The 20309-nt window shown below is 40.8% G+C and overlaps 1 protein-coding gene across 3 annotated transcripts in view; it reads left to right on the top strand.

Annotated features, from left to right (window-relative positions):
• Window positions 1–20309, top strand: part of MYH10 (myosin heavy chain 10) — a 72711-nt gene that overhangs the window by 29401 nt on the left and 23001 nt on the right. For all 3 annotated transcript variants that reach the window (XM_035104705.2, XM_035104704.2, XM_035104703.2), the window contains 16 exons: window positions 100–192; window positions 1945–2008; window positions 4554–4652; window positions 5917–6060; window positions 6868–6963; window positions 8748–8866; window positions 9459–9611; window positions 9990–10163; window positions 11063–11236; window positions 13280–13394; window positions 18146–18339; window positions 18588–18709; window positions 18905–18974; window positions 19068–19228; window positions 19520–19628; window positions 19714–19845. In XM_035104705.2, the coding sequence (XP_034960596.2) occupies window positions 100–192; window positions 1945–2008; window positions 4554–4652; window positions 5917–6060; window positions 6868–6963; window positions 8748–8866; window positions 9459–9611; window positions 9990–10163; window positions 11063–11236; window positions 13280–13394; window positions 18146–18339; window positions 18588–18709; window positions 18905–18974; window positions 19068–19228; window positions 19520–19628; window positions 19714–19845 (2019 nt within the window). The remainder of the gene's footprint in view (window positions 1–99; window positions 193–1944; window positions 2009–4553; window positions 4653–5916; window positions 6061–6867; window positions 6964–8747; window positions 8867–9458; window positions 9612–9989; window positions 10164–11062; window positions 11237–13279; window positions 13395–18145; window positions 18340–18587; window positions 18710–18904; window positions 18975–19067; window positions 19229–19519; window positions 19629–19713; window positions 19846–20309) is intronic.

Below are 20309 nucleotides of genomic sequence, written 5' to 3'. Positions count from 1 at the left end.
TGCGGTCAAAACGGAAACCGCACCTAGGAAATTGTGCTGCTCTTGGATTGGAGTTGCCTAACTTTGTGTTTGTGTCTGTGGGTTGCCTTTTCCCCCCAGGGTGAACTGGAACGTCAGCTTCTACAGGCCAATCCCATTTTGGAATCCTTTGGGAATGCAAAGACTGTGAAAAATGATAATTCCTCTCGTTTTGTAAGTTTTTAAATTTTAAATTTAAACCAAACAACCTTAATTAAATGCTAAACTATTTTTTCTAGGCAGATCTACTCTTCAGAAACCTGTTGAAATGCAGTAGTTCTTCTCTTTGGGGAGGGGGGAATTCCCCCCCCCTCTAATCTTGGTCTTCAATGCCCAGACTTACGCTGGAAGCAACCAAACTTGCATTACAAAGCTACGTATCACTTGGGCCAAAACAAATCTTGATTCAGGTGCATGAAATTTTAGATCATTGTCTGCATATATTCCATAAGTACCAGGGTCTGTGCCAGTTACTGGTCTAACAGTGCAATCCAATACATGCCTAGTTAGAAGTCCAGCTGAGTTGAATGGGTCTTACTCTGTGGTGCCTGGGTGTAGCATTGCAGTCTAAATGAATCCATCCCCTGTTGTGTTGGTGTAAACATGCCTTGGATAAATAAGCAATCCCCTCCCGATTAAATTCCATGTTTACCTATGATACATTTTTTAAAAAAAGAGCTCAGGGATAATTTTTCCATGAGCAAGTCATGTAACAGCTGAAGTTTACAACAGAAAGAACCAATTTGTTACCTCTTTCTCTAGAAGAGGAGAGGTAGCAGCATATAGTCACTCCATTTATTTAGCTTATGACTAGCCTTCCAATCTTGCTTTCATTATAATATTGATGCTTTGTAAACTTTAAATGACTACTACAAGTTGAGCATCAGTAGTACCCTGTAGGTGTGCATATACAGTACATGGTGGAGCCAGAACCAGGGGGACCAGGGTTCCAGTCCCCACTCAGCCATGAAGCTCATTGGGTGACCTTGAGCCAGTCACACTCCCTCTCAGCCTAGCCTTCCTCAGAAGGTGGTTGAGAGGATAAAAATTGGGGAAAAGGAGGAGGAGCACTTGGACAATATAAAAGGCAGGGCATAAATGTCATGACAAAATAAACAAATAGTTTAGCACCATGACAAAGAGCACAGGCTGTGAGTCCCTAATTAAAATCTTTTATCTCGGATGTGAAGTCACTGAATGACATTGTGAAACACATTGTGGCCAAATATTTTAATATTCATAAGCACAGACGAGAGTATGTAAAAAAACAAACAAATGAGAGGCCTTTTCTTGTAACTGGGTTGGGATGAGTTAGATCAACCAAATCTCAATCTGTCCAAAGTATGATGGCATTGCAGAGTAGACGTATTTAGGCTTCTTCTCATACATGCTATCTGAAACCTAATGGTAGCTCCACAGATAGGACATTGGCTAAAAGTTCGCAGGCTGCGCTGCTGTTTTGCTCAGTTTTTACAGGAGGTGCAAAGACGTGAATGCAGTAAAGTTTCTTTCCTGTAAAAGTCCTTAAGCATCTGTTTCCTATTACATTTTTCATTTAAGTCTGCATTGATGTTGTGAACATAATCACTCCAATGGCTCTGGCACTATTTTTGTAATGAGTAGTTTAATGCAGTCCAGATGGTGATTTATTTTTGTATAGAAGTAATCTCCAGTAGTGAAGGTTTTTAAATTCTGATTTGATAAGAGAGAATTCCTCCCCTGAAGGAGAAATCCATTGTGAATTATCTTCACCTGATCAAAGCGTAATAATAGTGATACACTAAGAAATGCATTCAAACATTGATTTAATGGATGTAAAGGTAAAATGTAGCTGTAGTTGAGAGGTATTGCTGCTTCTCATTTTAAATAAACTTGGATGCATTGAATTTGTAAGGTAGTAATTTCTTATATGTGTTTTTCCTACAGGGCAAGTTCATCAGAATAAATTTTGATGTTACTGGTTATATTGTTGGGGCCAACATTGAAACATGTATCCTGTTCTCAGTAGCTCATTTGATAAACTCTGATTATGATCTGGGAAAGTGTATTGATGGCTTGGTTAAAATATAGTAGACACTTCTTCAGTGGCTATGTTTGAGAACTTGGGGCTCATGTAGAGGTCCACTTCTGCACTATTGGTTTGTAAAATAAGCACCAAATATGCACAAACCTTAATATTGAGGAAATTCTGGTGCACACTCCTGACTTGCAAGGTACGCAATTTTTAAAATATGCCACAATAGGCTGGTCAACATTTATCCCAATTCTCAGTGCTGTATAGGCTCAGGTTCTGCTGAAGTAAATAAAGCTTCATCAGTTGAGTCATCTGAAGACTGAGTTACAAGGCTGTGTTCTGTCTTGGTATACACTGAAATTGCACCTGGGTGATTTTGTTGCTGGGGAAATTACCAGTGGACTAGATATGATAGGAAGTAATTAAAATGAGTAACTACTTTACAGCTTTTGTGACTGGTTGTGACAATTGCACAAAGGTCTGCAGGTCAGAATACAGAAAGGGGAAGACTTAGTGTAATGGGCGTGAGGTGGTTACACACGAGTAACGACGCTGGACTCCAACCTGGCTTTTTACAGGTTTATTGTGCATACTATGTACAGTGCAGAGCTAACTAAAACACAGTCATCTCAGTCACTCGCAGAATCTGGGAGTGCCCCCTTCCTATTATGAGCCCAACAGAAGAACTTGGACACCCCCATTCTCCGCCTACCCTCTTTGCACTTGACCTCTCTGCGCAGATAGGGCGCCGGAAACAACGTCTCCCCTTCTGAAACCTCCTGTTGCAGGCAGTGCAAGGGTTCTTCGCTACCTTCTCTGAGCCCTCTCCCCACCTTTCTGACCACCCCTCCTTCCTCCCCATTGGACGACTCGCTGCTATCCCGGCTGGAAGAGGTGGTGCTAGAGAGGAGGAGCTGGGGATCCCTGTAACCCAATCTGGCCTCCCTCTCCTCCCGCAACCCTCTGGGAGTTCCCTGGCACTTAGCATGGAGTTCTTGCAACCATTTTGATTGCTTACCACATTTTCCTCAAATCTACATATGCTGCACTTCCAAATTCCCTACTTTTCCCTTTCTGAAATCCATTCAACTGTTATAGCCAGCTCAAAAACAGTACGCAAGCAAAATCCCAATTTCATGGTTGGAGACACAACACTTTGCAAAGCTCCCTGAAGTATGAACTTCTTAAGGGCCTCTAGATTCTAGAATCAAGAGAGGAGCTTGCCATATGATTCTGTCAGCAAATAAAAATGGAGCATCTAGGCTTCATGGACTCGCATGTTGTATATCTTGCTCCTTTCTGTTGTGTTGAAATCCACTGTTGAAATGCACCCCCACCCAAAATGGCATATATATTTCCTACACAATACTTACCCTTCCCTTGATCATCATACCTTATTTTTTTACATGTTTTTGTTCTGCCTTATATTTCCTTTATAATACATACTTCTGAAATCCAGCTCCCTCAGTTGCTCTTTTCACATTTCCACTCTATTTTTTTCCTTCAACCTTCTTTTAAAAACAATTACGTCTTCTTCCTCTTCTTCTTCTTCTTCTTCTTCTTCTTCTTCTTCTTCTTCTTCTTCTTCTTCTTCGGCTCCAGGCAAAAACTTTTCTCTATAACCAGGCCCTTGGCCTTTAACTATCTGTGGCCTTTTAGAAGTTGGTGGAAATTTTTAAATGTATTTCTTTACCTCCTTAGTTTTAGTGTATCTATGTGGTGTTTTATTTTGTTGTTAATTTGGTTGTTGGTTGGTTGTAGGTCACTTTGGGTTGCCCAGAGGGACTAAAAAATTTAATAGATGATGATGATGATTTAAAAATGTCACATTTCCTTCAAGTCTTCCCTAAATGGACGATTTACTCATAGCAGGGTTATACGTCCAAAGCTGCCTCCTCTGTTAGAGCTTAGCTCTGGAAGATTAAGTAGTTTGAAAAAGACCTGTGGCTATTGCCACATGCAGAGAGCATTTATCTTGCCACTGAGCAATTGCAAACAGGAATCATGGGTTGCTGAATCTTCTGAATCAGAGCCTAATGGCATTTAGTAGTCAAGCACCAGCAGTTTATCCACAGCCTGTAAGCTTGGAGGGAGTTTCCCACATACCAGGAGAACATTATCTCTCCTTTCAGTGACATATCCATGTCTCTCTCTAAGTTGGCTGTGAAGTAGTATTGCACCTCTGCTTAATTTATGGATTTTGTGATCTCTCTCTCTCTCTCTCTTGAAGACTCAAGGAAACAATTTTGATCTGATTAATTTATGAATAGTGCAGCCCATGGTGGATGTAGCTCAGACTATTTGGAAGAAGTGTAGGACCTCTAATGATTTCAGAGGTACTGATTTCACACATCAGATTCTACCCTGAGAATTTCTGGTGCTGATAAAGACACAGTGCAAAATAGAATGTGTGAAAAGAAATGGGGTGGGGGATTGGTGTTGTTAATTAGGAGGAGTTTGTTTCCTTTTCATGGCAAAAATGCATAGTTGTCCATAAAAATCCTTAATTGCTCTGGCTCAGACCTACTAGAAAAGTCACGTGCCGTCCGTCAAGCCAAAGATGAGCGGACTTTTCATATCTTCTATCAGCTTCTATCCGGGGCAGGTGAACACTTGAAAGGTGAGCCAGTGCATTATTCTTTTGAATTTATTAGTTGCAGCCTTTAAACAAGCTGAATTGATTTCATGGTTTTAGCGTCTTTTTGCATGTGTAAAGGGCACAGGTGGCTCTGTTTGTAAGGTCATTTAGACTGGCACTGTCCAAGATACCTTGGGTGAGTTATTCCTAAGTAATGAACTCTGCAGCTAGGCTTCAGTTCGGTATTTGGAGTTCAGGTTCTGCATTTGGAATGCTGCAGCGGTGCAGGCCTCAATGAAATCTGCATCACCCATATTAACAGATCCAGCAGACAATTACAGTCTAAAGCTTTATAAAATTTATTGAGCCCTTTCCTGGACAGAAACACATAAGCTTCAAGCCACAGGCAGTTAAAGGAGTGCTGGCATCAGTTATCAAACTCACACTGGACAGAAGAGTACTCAAGCTGGGAATAGTGCCAAGGTGCTGTTGGTAGACCAAAGCAGCATGGTATTTACACTTTAGACGAAACACAAATTTACCGTGTTTCTCAAAAAATAAGACACCGTCTTATATTTATTTTTCCTCAAAAAAAACCATGGTGGCTTATTTTCAGGGGATGTCTTATTTTTTTATTAAGTATGGTACAGTTTAACCTACAAGGTTAAACTGCCTATCACTATGGCTTATTTTCGGGGTATGGCTTATTTTCGGAGAAACATGGTATTGTGAGAAGGCTTCCACTTCTTCTTGGGATCATCAGCATTCCAGATGTAGATGTTCTTAATTTTTTACTTTTGTGTCTTCTGGAATATTGTTTGTCTACATTTGTCCTCTGGAAAGTTTTTGTTTGTTTGTTTGTTTCCAGCCCATAGTTTATAAATACTAGTGAATTGTTCTTTGAACTGTTTAAACATTGTCATTGTTAGAGAATAAAATACTGGCCTGCCATAACATCTTGTATAGGCTCCCCATACGTCTGGAAAATTCCTGCCATGTCCTGGTTTTGGGGTGTAAAAATGGTGCAGGGGGGAATTTTGCCGAATTGGCAAAATGTCAGGGAAAATCCGGATGTATGGCAGTATTAGGGGGGGGGGGGAAGCAGTGGAAACACCATTATTTTGGGGGGAGGTTTTCCCACAAAAGCTCAACAATTTGGATTCGTTCCCTACAAAAGCCCAACCACATTGCAGATGTCAGGGATTTTGCATTTTGAAGTATGGCAACCCTAGGATTAAATGAATGGAAAGTTACTTTACCCAGTGTATTGAAGAAACCTCTCTTGCGTTTTTCCTCCTCAATACAGCTGATTTACTCCTTGAAGGGTTTAATAACTACAGATTCCTGTCCAATGGCTACGTGCCCATTCCTGGCCAGCAAGATAAGGATAACTTTCAGGAGACAATGGAAGCCATGTATATCATGGGATTTTCTCATGATGAAATATTGGGTATGTTTGAAATAGCTTCGGTTTTCTAAGCAGGGAAATGTGTGTTTTTATACTTAAAACCCGTAACATTTTTGTAAAAATGCAGAAAGTAAGTTCAGTATTATGTAGTTCAGTGTTTCTCAACCTTTTTTGGGCCACGGCACACTTGTTCCGTGAAAAAAATCACGAGGCACACCACCATTAAAAAAGTTAGAAAATTTAACTCTGTGCTGCCCTATATTATAATTATGACTGTAAGAAACACTTGCCAAATATTGCTTTCCTGGCGGGTTAGTGTTGTGTATTGGCGGCCGCCAGGCTCGTTTGCACTGAGCTTTGGGAAAGAGGAGGAGAAATATTGCTTTCCGGCGGGTCAGTGGTGTATATTGGCGGCCGCCAGGCACGTGACAATGCAAATCGCCCTTCTCGTCGCGGCACGTCGCGGCACACCAGCCAGCGTCTCGCGGCACACTAGTGTGCCGCAGAACAGCAGTTGAGAAACGCTGATGTAGTTCATTAACTCCAAGAGTAGCATAAATCCTAAAAAAGGGTAATCACTTCTTGGTGTAGAACTGGATTACCCTAGTGTAGGATTTCAGTACCTTTATTTTAGGGTTTGAGCCTCTGACAAATACCTTGACTTGTTGAAACCTTGGACTTGTCAGATACAGCTATGACCTTATCTGAAACAGAGGGGGCCTGTCCTGTGGTTTTCCTGATCCAGTTAGATATTCTTCTTTCATACTGAACTTGACTGCCTGTCAAACATGTATACAGTACATGATGTATTTATCTGCTTTTGTCCTCTGCTCTTTTGTGTGCCTCCAGCTATGTTGAAAGTGGTATCCTCAGTACTGCAGTTTGGTAACATTTCCTTCAAGAAAGAGCGAAACACCGACCAGGCATCTATGCCGGAAAATACGGGTAAATATAATTACAAGCACAGTAGACTTGAATTTAGTATATCTTCTTAATCAATGATTGATATCTGCATAGATGCTTGCAAAGAAACAGCTCCCTCTATATCAAGGATTGCCAATGTGGTGCCATTCAAACATTGAAGACTGCAGCTCCCATCAGCCCCAAGCACCATGTTGGTTATGCCTGCAATATAAAGGCAGCTGTGGTTGTAACGATAAGTCCTAGCCTTCAGATACTAGTAAGAAACTGGTATTGTTCACACATCTTGTGCTTTGTTCCCCCCACTCCCAAGCCTACTAAATACTGCAGAATCCCTGAGACTATGTTGAGGTATTTCCTCTTTGAAAAAGTATTTGAACTCTAACCTCATTAAGAGCTTATCAGCAAAGTCTTTAAAACTCCCAAGTAAAATGGTATGTGCAGTTGAATCGGTTTATTTTTCTTGGGTCTATACAGTGATTATGCTGCCAGGGACAGTGATTCTGGAGCCAAAAACGACTTTTTGGAGAATTGGAGACAGTAAATGCTAAGTTTAGAAAATCTGATCATTCAAGTGACAGGGTGGTGTGCATAGGACTGGCTTTATAATTTAATACTATCTGTGTCTAATCTCCCTCTTAATCATGGGGTTGTTTTTGTTTTTTGAGAATCCTGACACAAGTAGGATTTTTCTCACGTTCTTAGTTCACTTTTGTATTCTCTGTGACAAGGATCATCTGTATCATTCAGCCCTTTGTGCTTAAGTGGATTTATTAAGGGAACTTGTTAATGCATAGTGTAGTATGTGACTGGCTTTGTCATCAGAGTGGGTTCAGTATTCCCCCCACCCCCAGCGTTGATTTAATATTGGGTAAAATGTATGCTGTGACATGTATGAAGCACAACTATATTTAATCTGTATTTCCTGAATCTACAGAGTTTCAGTGATAGTTTTATTATATGCTAACACAAAGTTTTATTATATGCAAACCAAGGTACACGTTCCTGGTGGATGAATGCTAGAATTATGATCTTATTGCATTGGTTGTTTGGAAGGCTTCACTTGTTGAGTTGCAGAGCTTACTCATCACCCTACCTTTCATTAATGTGAAGTACAGTGATACCTTGGAATTCAAACAGAATCCGTTCCGGAAGTCCTTTTGACTTACAAAATGTCTGGAAACCAAGGCACAGCTTCCAATTGGCTGCAGGAAGCTCCTGCAGCCAATTGGAAGCCCCATCGGACGTTCAGGTTCCAAAGAACGTTCACTTCTGGGTTTGTGGCATTTGGGAGCCAAAACGGGCAGTTACCAAGTCGTCTGGGACCCAAGGTACGACTGTACTGGTGTTACTCCTTGAGTGATTTTCAAATGGTGTTTTGGAAAATGCTGAGATTCCTCATTGATAGAATCGGTAATGGTGGAAAAGCTTCCTTGAAGGTCAATTTGCCCACCATTGCCAGCATCATTCCCCTGCAACATGTAGCTGCAGGGCAATGGCTGAATGTGTGCTAGGGTGTACGCTTGGTTCATGTAGGGTAGTACAAAGGCTCACTAAGCCTATATGAACTGAGTTGTCAGCCTAGAACAGGCACAGGCAACCTTGGCTCTCCATAGGTTGCCTATGCCTGGCCTAGAACATTCACTGGAGCCCTCTGCAATACACAGGGGGTTCATTGGCAAACAAGCTGACTAGGAAAGGGTTCCTTAGCATTAGGAAATGTGGGGAATACTTTTTGGGGACCCTTATTTAGTGTTACAACCAGTTGTCGAGGTTCTGGTAACTGATTGCATTGTTTGTATTTGTAGTTGCACAGAAACTCTGCCACCTGTTGGGGATGAATGTAATGGAATTTACTCGAGCAATACTCACTCCACGCATTAAAGTTGGCAGGGACTACGTCCAGAAAGCACAAACCAAAGAACAAGTAAGCTCTGTGATGCAAAATGTCGAATCTTATTGCACCCAAAGTAGCCACCAATTTCCGGCCAGAAAACATTCTCACCATTTCTCTTTGCCCTGGGGGGTGGTTAAATATCCTGTGTGTGTTAGTAAGACTGCATATGAGGCCTTGGGTTTCACTTGGAGCCCTAAAACTGCTGACAAGTTTTTTTATGGCATTTCAAAATTGCCTGGATCCCCATCAATGCCTCTCGGTTGAGCTTCAGCATTGGAGTTCCAAATAAGGAGACAAGTACACTGAGCATCAGTACACTGGGTGCAGTGGTTGATCAGTGAGATACAGTTTGATATGTGTGTGCCTATAGAAAAACTAGAAAGCCACATAATAGCTGGCCTTCTGTGTCTAGGTGGTACAACGTTCAAGCTTAGATCTTAATTAGAATATGACCTCATCTGCAACATTTATACTCCTTTGGGAGGAAGGGTGGGGTATAAATAAAATAAATATACCTAGGAAGTAGCAGGTTCATTATCTTTCTATTAGAAATAGTAACTGTGTTAAACTTAATATTTCTATTTTCTTATGACCTCTTTCAAATTCTTGTTCAAATTTTCAGGCAGACTTTGCTGTGGAGGCATTGGCAAAAGCCACCTACGAACGCCTTTTCCGCTGGCTTGTTCACCGCATTAACAAAGCTCTGGATAGGACCAAGAGACAGGGAGCTTCTTTCATTGGAATCCTGGATATTGCTGGATTTGAAATCTTTGAGGTACTTAAACAAATGAAAGGAAATCTCCAGTACTTACCAGATTGGGAGATTTTTGTAACATTGCAATGGATCTAGTAGCTCCAAACTGCAATATTGAAAGTTCACAGTTAAGAATTTACTCTACACGTGACCACATTTTTCAGTGGCTTTTCATGACTTTTAAGCAGTCTTGGTAAGCTCTGAATGAGATGGGGTTTCCATGTAAGAGATTAGCATGTCTTCCTTATTTCCTTGCTATCATAGCGTCATTTGCAAAACTGTCTGCATGTTTGGCCAATTGCTTGTTAAATGGTTTTCCCTGCAAAACTTACCTTGTAGTATACCAATGCAAAAGCTGTAAAACTCTAAAATGTTAACTTTCTTGATATTTTTCCCTAGTTGAATTCCTTTGAACAACTTTGTATCAACTATACCAATGAGAAGCTGCAGCAGTTATTCAACCACACCATGTTTATCTTGGAGCAGGAGGAGTATCAGAGGGAGGGCATAGAGTGGAACTTTATTGACTTTGGACTGGATCTGCAACCCTGTATTGATTTAATTGAAAGACCTGTAAGTTTTCATCCTTGCCCTTTTAACATCTCATCGCTTTCTCAACCAAGATCTCTCTTTGATGTAAATCATTCCATACACCTTACCAATCCAAGTTTTGTTTTTTTGTTTTTCTAAAGGATTTAAGTATTGCATCAAGAGGCATTTCTGTAAAGTGTGCCTGTAGACAAATCCAGCAAGTGCTACTCTCCTGATTTGCATTTGTGGCTTTATTATTCTGCTCTTCTAATTAAAAACTGAACAGGCGACTTAAAAAGCACATTTATAATAAAAAATAACCCAGCCAGAAAAATTTGTTATGAACTGAAATTCAGGATGATGTTCTTACAGGCAATACGTGCCTCACTTGATCTGATTAACAAGGCGCTGGTAACTTGGAACATGCCCAAATGTACTGTAGGTTTGCTTGTGGCCCAAATTATTTTGTGAGCTAACTGATTGGTAGGGAACCATGACTTTCAGTGTATATGTCACTGAGCTCTGTTTCTTTTCCTATTTCTCATCCTATACCTTTAATAGCTCTTTCCTCGGTTCTGATAATTTTGATTACATTTCAGGTAGCTCTGTGTTGCTATGAGACATCCTGTGAGGCAAAGTGTCAAGTTGGTTGAACTTGATGCTTTAGACTTCTTGATATGCTTGTATCTTGTTCCCTTGTTGTATCTGATTTCAAAATCAACAGACTTGTGGGGGGGAATCCATTGCCATTAGTCACGTATGTCCACTTGTATCTCCCATTGAAATGCGAATATAGATCTTATTTCTGCATAAGCACGTGCTCTGCTTGAGCTGTGTTGCTCAGGTGCAACTGTACGGTGAAAGGAATATCGAACAAGGGGAGGTGAGAACAGAATAGATTCTGGCAATAAAACATTTATTTATGTACTAATCCTTGCTAGGCCAACCCCCCTGGTGTACTTGCTCTCCTGGATGAAGAGTGCTGGTTCCCCAAAGCAACTGATAAGACATTTGTGGAAAAACTGGTCCAGGAACAAGGAACCCATTCCAAATTCCAAAAGCCTCGGCAGCTGAAGGACAAGGCAGACTTCTGCATCATTCATTATGCAGGAAGGGTAAGCATGAAATGCTATATGATTTCTTCAGCATTTATCAGTGTGTCCCATTTGTGGGATTTCTGAGAGGCTACAGGAGCCTGTGTATCTTCCTATTTGAGAATAAGTTTGGCCTCCTGAGTCTGGTCATCAGGTAGGATTGAAGAGTGAAATATGTTGCTTCCAAACTCTGGCGCCCATTTTGATTCCATGCAAGATACTTCACATGCTGCAGTACTTCAAAGAAAATCAATTTCGCCCTTATAGGTATTAATCAGTTAATTTGTAGAAGAACTTCATCATTGAAGAAGGTACCGTGTTTCTCATATTATAAGACATGTCTTATATTTATTTTTTCCTCAAAAAAACACACTATGGCTTATTTTCAAGGGATGTCTTATTTTTTTCCTCCTCCTCCTGCCGCGGCCGGCATTGCTGCTGCGCCTATCACTATGTCTTATTTTCGGGGTATGGCTTATATTCCTTGAATGCTTAAAAACCCTGCTATGGCTTATTTTATGGGTATGTCTTAAAATATGAGAAACAGGGTACCTCACAATTTGAATCAATATTTTGCCACTGGGGATTACCTAGCTGGGTTTCAAAGTGTCTATATCCCACTGTGATCTTTGCAGGGTGGTCCTGCAAATCTTGAATCGAAGTCAGTATGATCAAACATCTACTGAATTTTGGGTGGGGCGGGGTGAGAGGTAGCCATGTTGCTATTCATCCCTCCTGAAAGTTTGAAGGCTGGGTCGTGTTCATGAGATGCAAATAGTAACTGGCTAGTGCTTTGGGCCGAGGACTGGAGAAGCCTTGCTATCAGTTGTTTCCCCTTTGATACACCTCTAGCAGCATGTACCTCGGTTTACAAACACAATTGGTTCCGGAAGTCTACTTAACCTGAAGCGAACTTTCCCATTGAAAGTAATGGAAAGTGGGTTAATCCATTCCAAACGGTCCATGGAGTACTTAAACTGAAGCGTAACTAACCTGAAGCGAACTTTCCCATTGAAAGTAATGGAAAGTGGGTTAATCTGTTCCAGACGGGTGCGCGGAGTACTCAACCTGAAGCGTACTTAACCCGAAGTATGAGTGTAATTGGTTCTAGAAGTCTGTACTTAACCTGAAGCGAACTTAACCTGAAGCGAACTTTCCCATTGAAAGTAATGGAAAGTGGATTAATCCGTTCCAGACAGGTCTGCGGAGTACTTAAACTGAAAATACGCAAACCGAGGCATACTTAAACCGAGGTATGACTGTAGTTGCCAGAAACTCATAGTGTTTTTTTCATATCTTGCCCTGACAAGTCAATTTCAGCTCCTGAACTTTTACTTACTTCGCCAAACCTTTATTAGGCATTACAAATATAGGCCATCATAAAACATCCATATATAAATTTTTAAACTATATACAAATACCCAGCCATGTAAAATATGTAATAACGAGGAGTTTCTTCCTGCCAAATTGTGCCATTCACCACTCTTTAAGAGATACTATTGACAAAAACTCAGCCACCTTTGTAGTTACTTCCGGGTTAATGTCAGCCTGAACTTTTGCAGGCTCAAGGAACAAAGTGTTATCCATCAGTGAGGCGCTGCCCAGGACTCCAAATGCCTCTCTGAGCACCTTGTGGTAGAAGGGTGGGATAATTTTAATAAATAAGAATCAGAATATATATATTTTTAATGATAATAACCCTGCAATCAGTGGGGGGGGCATTTTCTCAATAGTAACCTACCGCCATGTAAACATTGGAAAGTTGTGATCTCTAAAATGAGTTTGAAAGACTTATGGGTCACTTGCAGCAGAGGGAGAGTCTGGAAAGCATCATGTTAAGTGGATCCACTGTACACGTAAAAACCCTGTTCAGACAACCCATATCATGCATTCAGTGTGACGGAGAGGTTGTGCCTTGACAGTGTGGTACATTCAGTGTTTGTCTGAAAAGGGAGTTCAGTATGTGCAGAGGTTCCTCACAATTTCAGCACTGCTTAAATGTCAATCACATATGAGGAGATGCAATATTTGCTACCGGTATTTACCCCGTTTGCTTAATTCCAGGTGGACTACAAGGCAGATGAGTGGCTTATGAAGAATATGGACCCTCTGAATGACAACGTGGCTACGCTTCTACACCAGTCTTCAGACAAATTTGTGGCAGAGCTTTGGAAGGATGGTAAGATTCTGCTCCTAATCTATATAAGATGAGCTGGTAAATCCTGGTGGGTGAGTGGGGGCCTTGTCTGGAAAGCTTACCATGAATCCTTCATGGGTTAGTGCAATTCCTCTGATACTCCTGCCAGCAGTGGCAGCAGGAGGGTTTGAAGTGCCGCTTCAGTATCAAAATTTACTTGTACATGTGTCATTACGGGTTGATTGCACTTCCATACATCAAGCTACTTAGCTGCAAGTGTGTTTTGAGTACACTCTTTTCATAGTCATTCAGGATAGTTTGAAAGTCTGTTGCGACTAAACAACTCTCAACCTTTCATGACAGGTAAAAGTACCGAAGCTGCTGTTTTTGTTATCAGCAATGGGTTCACTGGTAAAACGGGACTGTAAACTAAGAATTTTGAATAATCAAAGTTTAAATAGCTCTTAAAGATTTTATCATAATAGTACATTAAGTCTTTTTCTTGCATTGTTAATTTTCTGTGTGCCTGGTATGGCAGAACATAAGCTTGCTTAACCAAAAACACTTCTTAAAACTTGGTTGCTTTGCTTGGAGTGCTTCCAATATGGTGTTATAATTTAGTATCCTTTTAATGACTGCTTAACTCCTAGCTTCACATTAACTTAATTTAGGAAGGGATCTGATGGATTACACCAAAAGACACTCTTAATCTTGGATCCCTGTGTTCCATAGTGACCAAACGGATGCCTATGGGAAATTACAAACCAGACATAAGCGCAAAAAAGCGTTTTATGGCTATTGACAACCAGCTGATTCCTGGGTGCTCAGAAAGTGCTGTAGGAGGGGCGTTTTCTATAGATACATAAAATATATCAAGGCAGCTGACAGCATAAAATACAATAAAATCTAGAAACATCTATAAAACATAATTTAAAACATGAGAAGATACTGGTTGGTTTAAAAAAGAAATGCATATTGGGAAGGCCTGTCCAGAAAATACAGCTTTCATGGGGTATCTCAAAGGAGGGGGGGCTGGTCCCTGCCAAACCCCTACAGGCCTGTAATGAAGGCCTACCAAACCTCAGGCCTGTGAGGGACCACCAGGATCTTGGGGAGTGAGGTGGTGTATAAGAGAACAGGTGGTCATTGAGGTACTGTACTTCGGGCCCAAGTTGATTTGGGCTTTGTGAGCTAACACAAGAACCTTGAACCTAACCTGCTAGCAAAATTAGCAACAAATCAAGATGGTCTGCTTTCCGTATGTAGGGGTCATGCTTAAGGCCCCTGGTAAATTTGGTTGCCATTGTTCGGCATCATTTTCAGGTCTACAAACATCCCTTTAAAGATACAGTTACCATCTGCACTATACAAGTGTGGCCCATCATAGATTTATACAAAGGCGCAATGTTAGCAGTTTTATTTCCTCGCTAAGGTCAACTTTAGTGAAGAAAAGTAAACATGCTGAAGACCGAAGATATGCTTTTGAGGTTTTATGGAGCCAGGTTTCAAAAATGTGTAATGACTATGATAAACACCCATCTGGGGATATTGTACCGTATCTGCTTTGGAGCAGGGACCGCGCGTGGATTGTGAGAAGGGGGCATTTCCACATCTGTCATAAGTTAAGTTGTAAACTTAGTAGAAGGTGTGACCATGGGCTTATTGCTTCACAGTCCATACATAGTTTCTCTCAGTGCTTTTTTTCGGGGGGGGGGGTACGCAGGGGTACGCATACCCATGAACATTTTGTGAAATCTAAGTTTAGCCTCATTGAGGTGCAGTATTTCAATATGAATAGGAAAATGAGAGTACCCCTAAACATTTTTTTTAAAGTAAAAAAGCACTGGTTTCTCTGTTAAAGAGACTGCAAACCAGTCCCAAAGTATGCATGAACACAACAATTGTTCCATTTCAGAACATTTTTTCAGTAAACGGTTCCTTGTTGTGAAATATGGAATCACTGTCATGTTTCCTTGTAAATCTATAGTCTGACACCCACCTTTATGTTCACTGTTTGGGCCCTGAAATCAACACACCGCTGAAGATCCATCATTACACCATAGTGACCTGTTATGCACTTTGTTAAAGCTTGCTTGCAATTCAAAATTGTCTTCTCTTTACTAACTAGACTGTCTTGTGTATCTGCTCTTTGTTCTTGCCGTTTCTGTGCCATAGAGATTCACAATATTCAGAGAGCTTCTTTCTATGACAATGTTACTGGTCTTCCTGATACACCAGGTGAATGAATGAAAAACAAAAATAATAACATAGGCCTCCTAAAAGCAGGACTTGGATCTGTAGGAAAAACATTTTTTTGCTTGTTAGGCAAGCATGAACTTCCATTTCATCCTAACCTTAGCGTTGCCTCCACAAGGCAAATGTTCTTGTGCACATACCTATTTAGTTGCTGCTGCATACATAGTCTCATTTTTTGTACTGCACTTCTAGAAGCTTTGCAAGTGCGTAGCTGCATTTTGAAACACAGGCTTGCTTCTCCAACATATCCCGATGACTTTGGGTATTTGAAATTAGGAGTCTCGGTACTCTGGTTTGGTATGATTTGTACATGTTCATGTCCGTATACAATTTTTTTAATTAAAAAAAAATGCAGTCAAAGCAAGTTTTCTTTATACAACTTGCTGCACTGGCATTAAATGGCATGTTGAATGTTTATTATTTCAGAAGCTGCTCAATATTAGTACCATTTCTATTAAATGCCTATATTTTGAATGATAGCTTATGAGGGAAGTCCATCAGTACTTGGGCCCAAGTACAGTGGGACCTCAACTTACGACTTTAATCCATTCCGAATGCACACTCATAGGTCGAAAACTTCGTAAGTCGAGTTTCCCATAGGAAAAGCGGTTTCCCATAGGAATGCATTGGAAATGGAAAAATTCGTAAGTCGAGGAAACCACATCTAGCCGCGAACGGGTTTTCTGTTTGGATGTCGATAAAATCGTAAGCGCGCGGCCACTTTTCCCGCTTGTAACTCGAAAACGTCGGATGTTGAATAGCTCTTAAGTCGAGGTCCCACTGTACACGAATTCTGCCAGGGGTATATGCTGCCCATTAATCTCCAGGAGCACTTCTAATCTTGAAGCAAATCTCAGCTAGGCTGAGCACCTAAGCAGACTTACAAGGAACTAAGCCCAGTTGATTGGAGTGGCATTTACTTCTGAGTAAACCTATAAGATCACCTCATTAGCAAAACTGTATTTATTTTGGTAAACTTTAAAGCTGCTCTTTAGTCTGCTTTGTTTTTCACTAAAAGTATGTTACGGAGCCTGCTTTGGCATTTTATTAGATTTTTACTGCCACCATTCCAAATGTTACGTGTCTGATTGTGCTTTTGTTGTAAGCTAATATACATACATAAGCAGAGAATTTATGTATCTCTGTGGGTGTATCTAAGTTAATCATATTGATGTAGTTTCAAAATGAAGCATGTTGCTTTTTCCTAAGCGAATCTGCTCTCGTGCGGTGCTTCCTTGATCGCTAGAGGGGACTGATTTCTACTCCTGATAGGAAAAAAATGTATTTTGTGAAATACAGGCTTGTGCAAATACTTAAGCATATGGCCCATATTCACTTAAACTTGGGGGTTGGTTACAGTTTGGCTCCTCTTTCATTGGAGGATGCAGCATGCATTGATCTCTCATTAGTAAATACTGTGATGTAATTTATGCCTACTTAATTGAAGTAGACATGGCAGTGGTTTTAGCTGCGGGATAGATTCTTGAACTTCAAAGTACTATGAAGTGCTAGTCGGTCGGTACAAGCAGCATGTCCAGGTTGTCTAAATTTTTATTTATCTAGGGACACAGGGGAAAGGACTCCCTGAACCTAGTATGAATTTCAACCTTTAAGGCTGAGGCGTTTGTGGTCTAACAGGGAAGAAGATGTTAGATTCCTGGTGCAATGACTAGGTTAATTAGCAAGATATTAGGTTGAAGATTTTAATGTGGTGTTTCCTAGGAATACCCAGTACTGTCCTGAGATTTTTTTTTACTTTATTTGCATTTCTCTTTTGCTAACTGACCAAAAAACATCTCTCTACCCCCTGTCCTCCTGCTCCAAATGTGTGCTTGGTTTCATATGCCTTTAGAGTTTGGTTTATTTATATAATCCATAGAGGAAAACAATATAGAAAATCCTTTCCCTTCTGTTCCTCAAAAAAAGCGAAGAGCTTTACAGAAGCCTTATCATTGTCACATACATAGTGGATATCTCAGGTGTACTGATATATTTACTGTGACATACCCACAGAATTGCACTTCATACGATGTGGTAAAGGGAATGTCAGTGGTGAAACAAAATGGCCTAATTATTCCCCCCCACCACTACCATTTCCTATGGGAATATTATTCCATGTTTACTTCAAGTTAAGCAGAAGTTGTTGGGAGGGTAGTCATGGTTCGTTTCTAGCAAAGTTTGATACATGTTGTCATTTGCATTTTTTTTGCTCTATTGTAAACCTTCCCACATATTCACTCACATTATTTGCAGCAGCTTGGTCTAAAATTCCTTTTACGTATGAAAAGGGAATGGCTTTTGGTGCATTTTAGACGGTTAAAGCTGTGACTTGTGCTTTGTAGTGATGGCAAAAGCTACAATGTTCTGCCTGGTGTGTTGCTTTCAATCCTGCTGCTTCCACATATACGTAGATCGCTTTGCCATAGTAGGCGGCACCTTCCACCGTTTGTCGCGCAGAGCATTTGTCGAACCTTTTATCTCTCCTGCGCTGCTCTGTTTCCTGAATCCGCTTAATTCGGTGTTCTTGTTGCCTACAGTGGACCGCATTGTGGGCCTGGATCAAGTCACTGGGATAACAGAGACCGCGTTTGGCTCGACTTACAAGACCAAGAAGGGCATGTTCCGTACCGTGGGGCAGCTATACAAGGAGTCCCTCACCAAACTGATGGCCACGCTGCGAAATACTAACCCAAATTTTGTCCGCTGCATCATTCCAAACCATGAAAAGAGGGTATGTGTTCATTTCAAACGTTAAAAGGTGCTTCTAATTTTTCCTTCCCAGGCACTCATACTATTGACATTTGCCTATTGACTATTGACATTTGATGTATTTGCTGACATGATAGGGTTTGGATTTCATGTTTTGCACAGGTATTCAGAAACCCAATTTTTCCTTTAACTAGGTAAGGGTAAAAGCCAGAAGGATGATTACAAGGAGCTGCTAGTACTGTCCTGTAACAGCTTTTTCTCTGCCTTTAGGCTGGGAAGCTGGATCCGCACCTCGTTCTAGATCAGCTTCGCTGCAATGGTGTCTTGGAAGGAATAAGGATTTGTCGGCAAGGATTTCCAAACAGGATAGTGTTCCAAGAATTTAGACAGAGGTACTATAATAACTAGATTTGGCTTTTACTGCAGAATGCATGTTTAGAGCTACATCATTTCTGGTGGTTAGACCCAGTCTTCCCCCTCAACAAAACTTTCTGTCATTAGTCAAGCATAGCACGGGGATTAAATGAAAATTGGTGCCTGTACATTTTGATCCGAGCTTAACTAGTTGTTTTCTTATTGATTGGTAGATATGAGATCCTGACTCCTAATGCAATTCCTAAGGGATTTATGGATGGGAAGCAGGCTTGTGAACGCATGGTAAGTCATTCAGTAGCAATATAACATTGCTAAAAACCATTATCTTTTTGCCTTATAAATTTTGAATCAAATGGGTTTTGGATATTTGTGTAGATCAGAGCATTAGAGCTGGACCCCAACTTGTATAGAATTGGACAGAGCAAGATTTTTTTCCGAGCTGGTGTTCTGGCACACCTAGAAGAAGAAAGGGATCTGAAGATCACAGACATCATTATCTTCTTCCAGGCAGTCTGCAGGGGATACCTTGCCAGAAAGTAAGTGTTTATAGTAATATTGGCAGACGCTTATATTTGAAGTGCGGATTTTGTGGAAATGTTCAGTTAGCTTAATCAAAAGCACTGAATTTACAGACAGATGCATGGTTATTTCACTGCTAAAAAGATTGAGAAGCAGTCTGATGGAATAAGTTTATTGCTAGGATAATTTTTTTTAAAAGCCATGAGTATTGCCCCCTTGCACTTGTATATGGCTTTGGAAATGCTTTGATGTAGCTGTGAAAATGCAAACATTCCCAACTGAAATAGAAAACCTTGGTTTGTGTTCAGGGCTTTTGCTAAGAAACAGCAGCAGCTGAGTGCATTGAAAGTCCTGCAGAGAAATTGTGCTGCCTATTTGAAGCTGCGGCATTGGCAGTGGTGGAGAGTGTTCACAAAGGTAGGTTGTCCACAAAGGGTGGTGGTGGTGGTTAGGAATTTTCAACAGCACAAAAGTGACATGCCTCTTGTGTCACACTTTGCAGGTGAAGCCCCTGCTTCAAGTTACTCGTCAGGAGGAAGAACTTCAAGCTAAGGATGAGGAGCTTCTGAAGGTGAAGGAGAAACAGACAAAGGTAGAAGCAGAACTTGAGGAGATGGAAAGGAAACATCAACAGGTTTGTATACACAATCTGACCTATGCACAAAGTCGGCCTTTTTCTAATAGCATGTATGACTTTATTATCTACCTAGGCAAAACTAACGCCTTAACTTTCTGTAGTTAGATACATCTAGCTAGTTTGTGTAGGAATAGAAAGCATATTGTGTGATCAAATAAACACGCAAGGAGTTATAGTGAATACATTTTAATGACTGGCCTGGAGAAGGGGTATGAAGCTGCACAGTGGATCTCTTTTGAAATTGAACTCAATCTTTTCTGGATATATACATATAATCAGAGGCAGGTTTAGGGCAGTGTAACTGGTTCCCCCACACTGGGCATGGAGCCACGGGGGGCGTCACAACCATGACATAGCACATGTGCAGAACAGAAGGTGAGTGGCAGGGGATGCTGAATTTTGGCCTTGCATAGGGAGCCACTGAAATTTGAAAGACCAAAGTATACCCCTGTATGCTGTAT

This window comes from Zootoca vivipara, chromosome 2, assembly GCF_963506605.1.
Source record: "Zootoca vivipara chromosome 2, rZooViv1.1, whole genome shotgun sequence".
Taxonomy (NCBI): Eukaryota; Metazoa; Chordata; class Lepidosauria; order Squamata; family Lacertidae; genus Zootoca; species Zootoca vivipara.
Note: the sequence above shows the minus strand (reverse complement) of the source record. Positions and strands in the feature narration are given on the sequence as shown.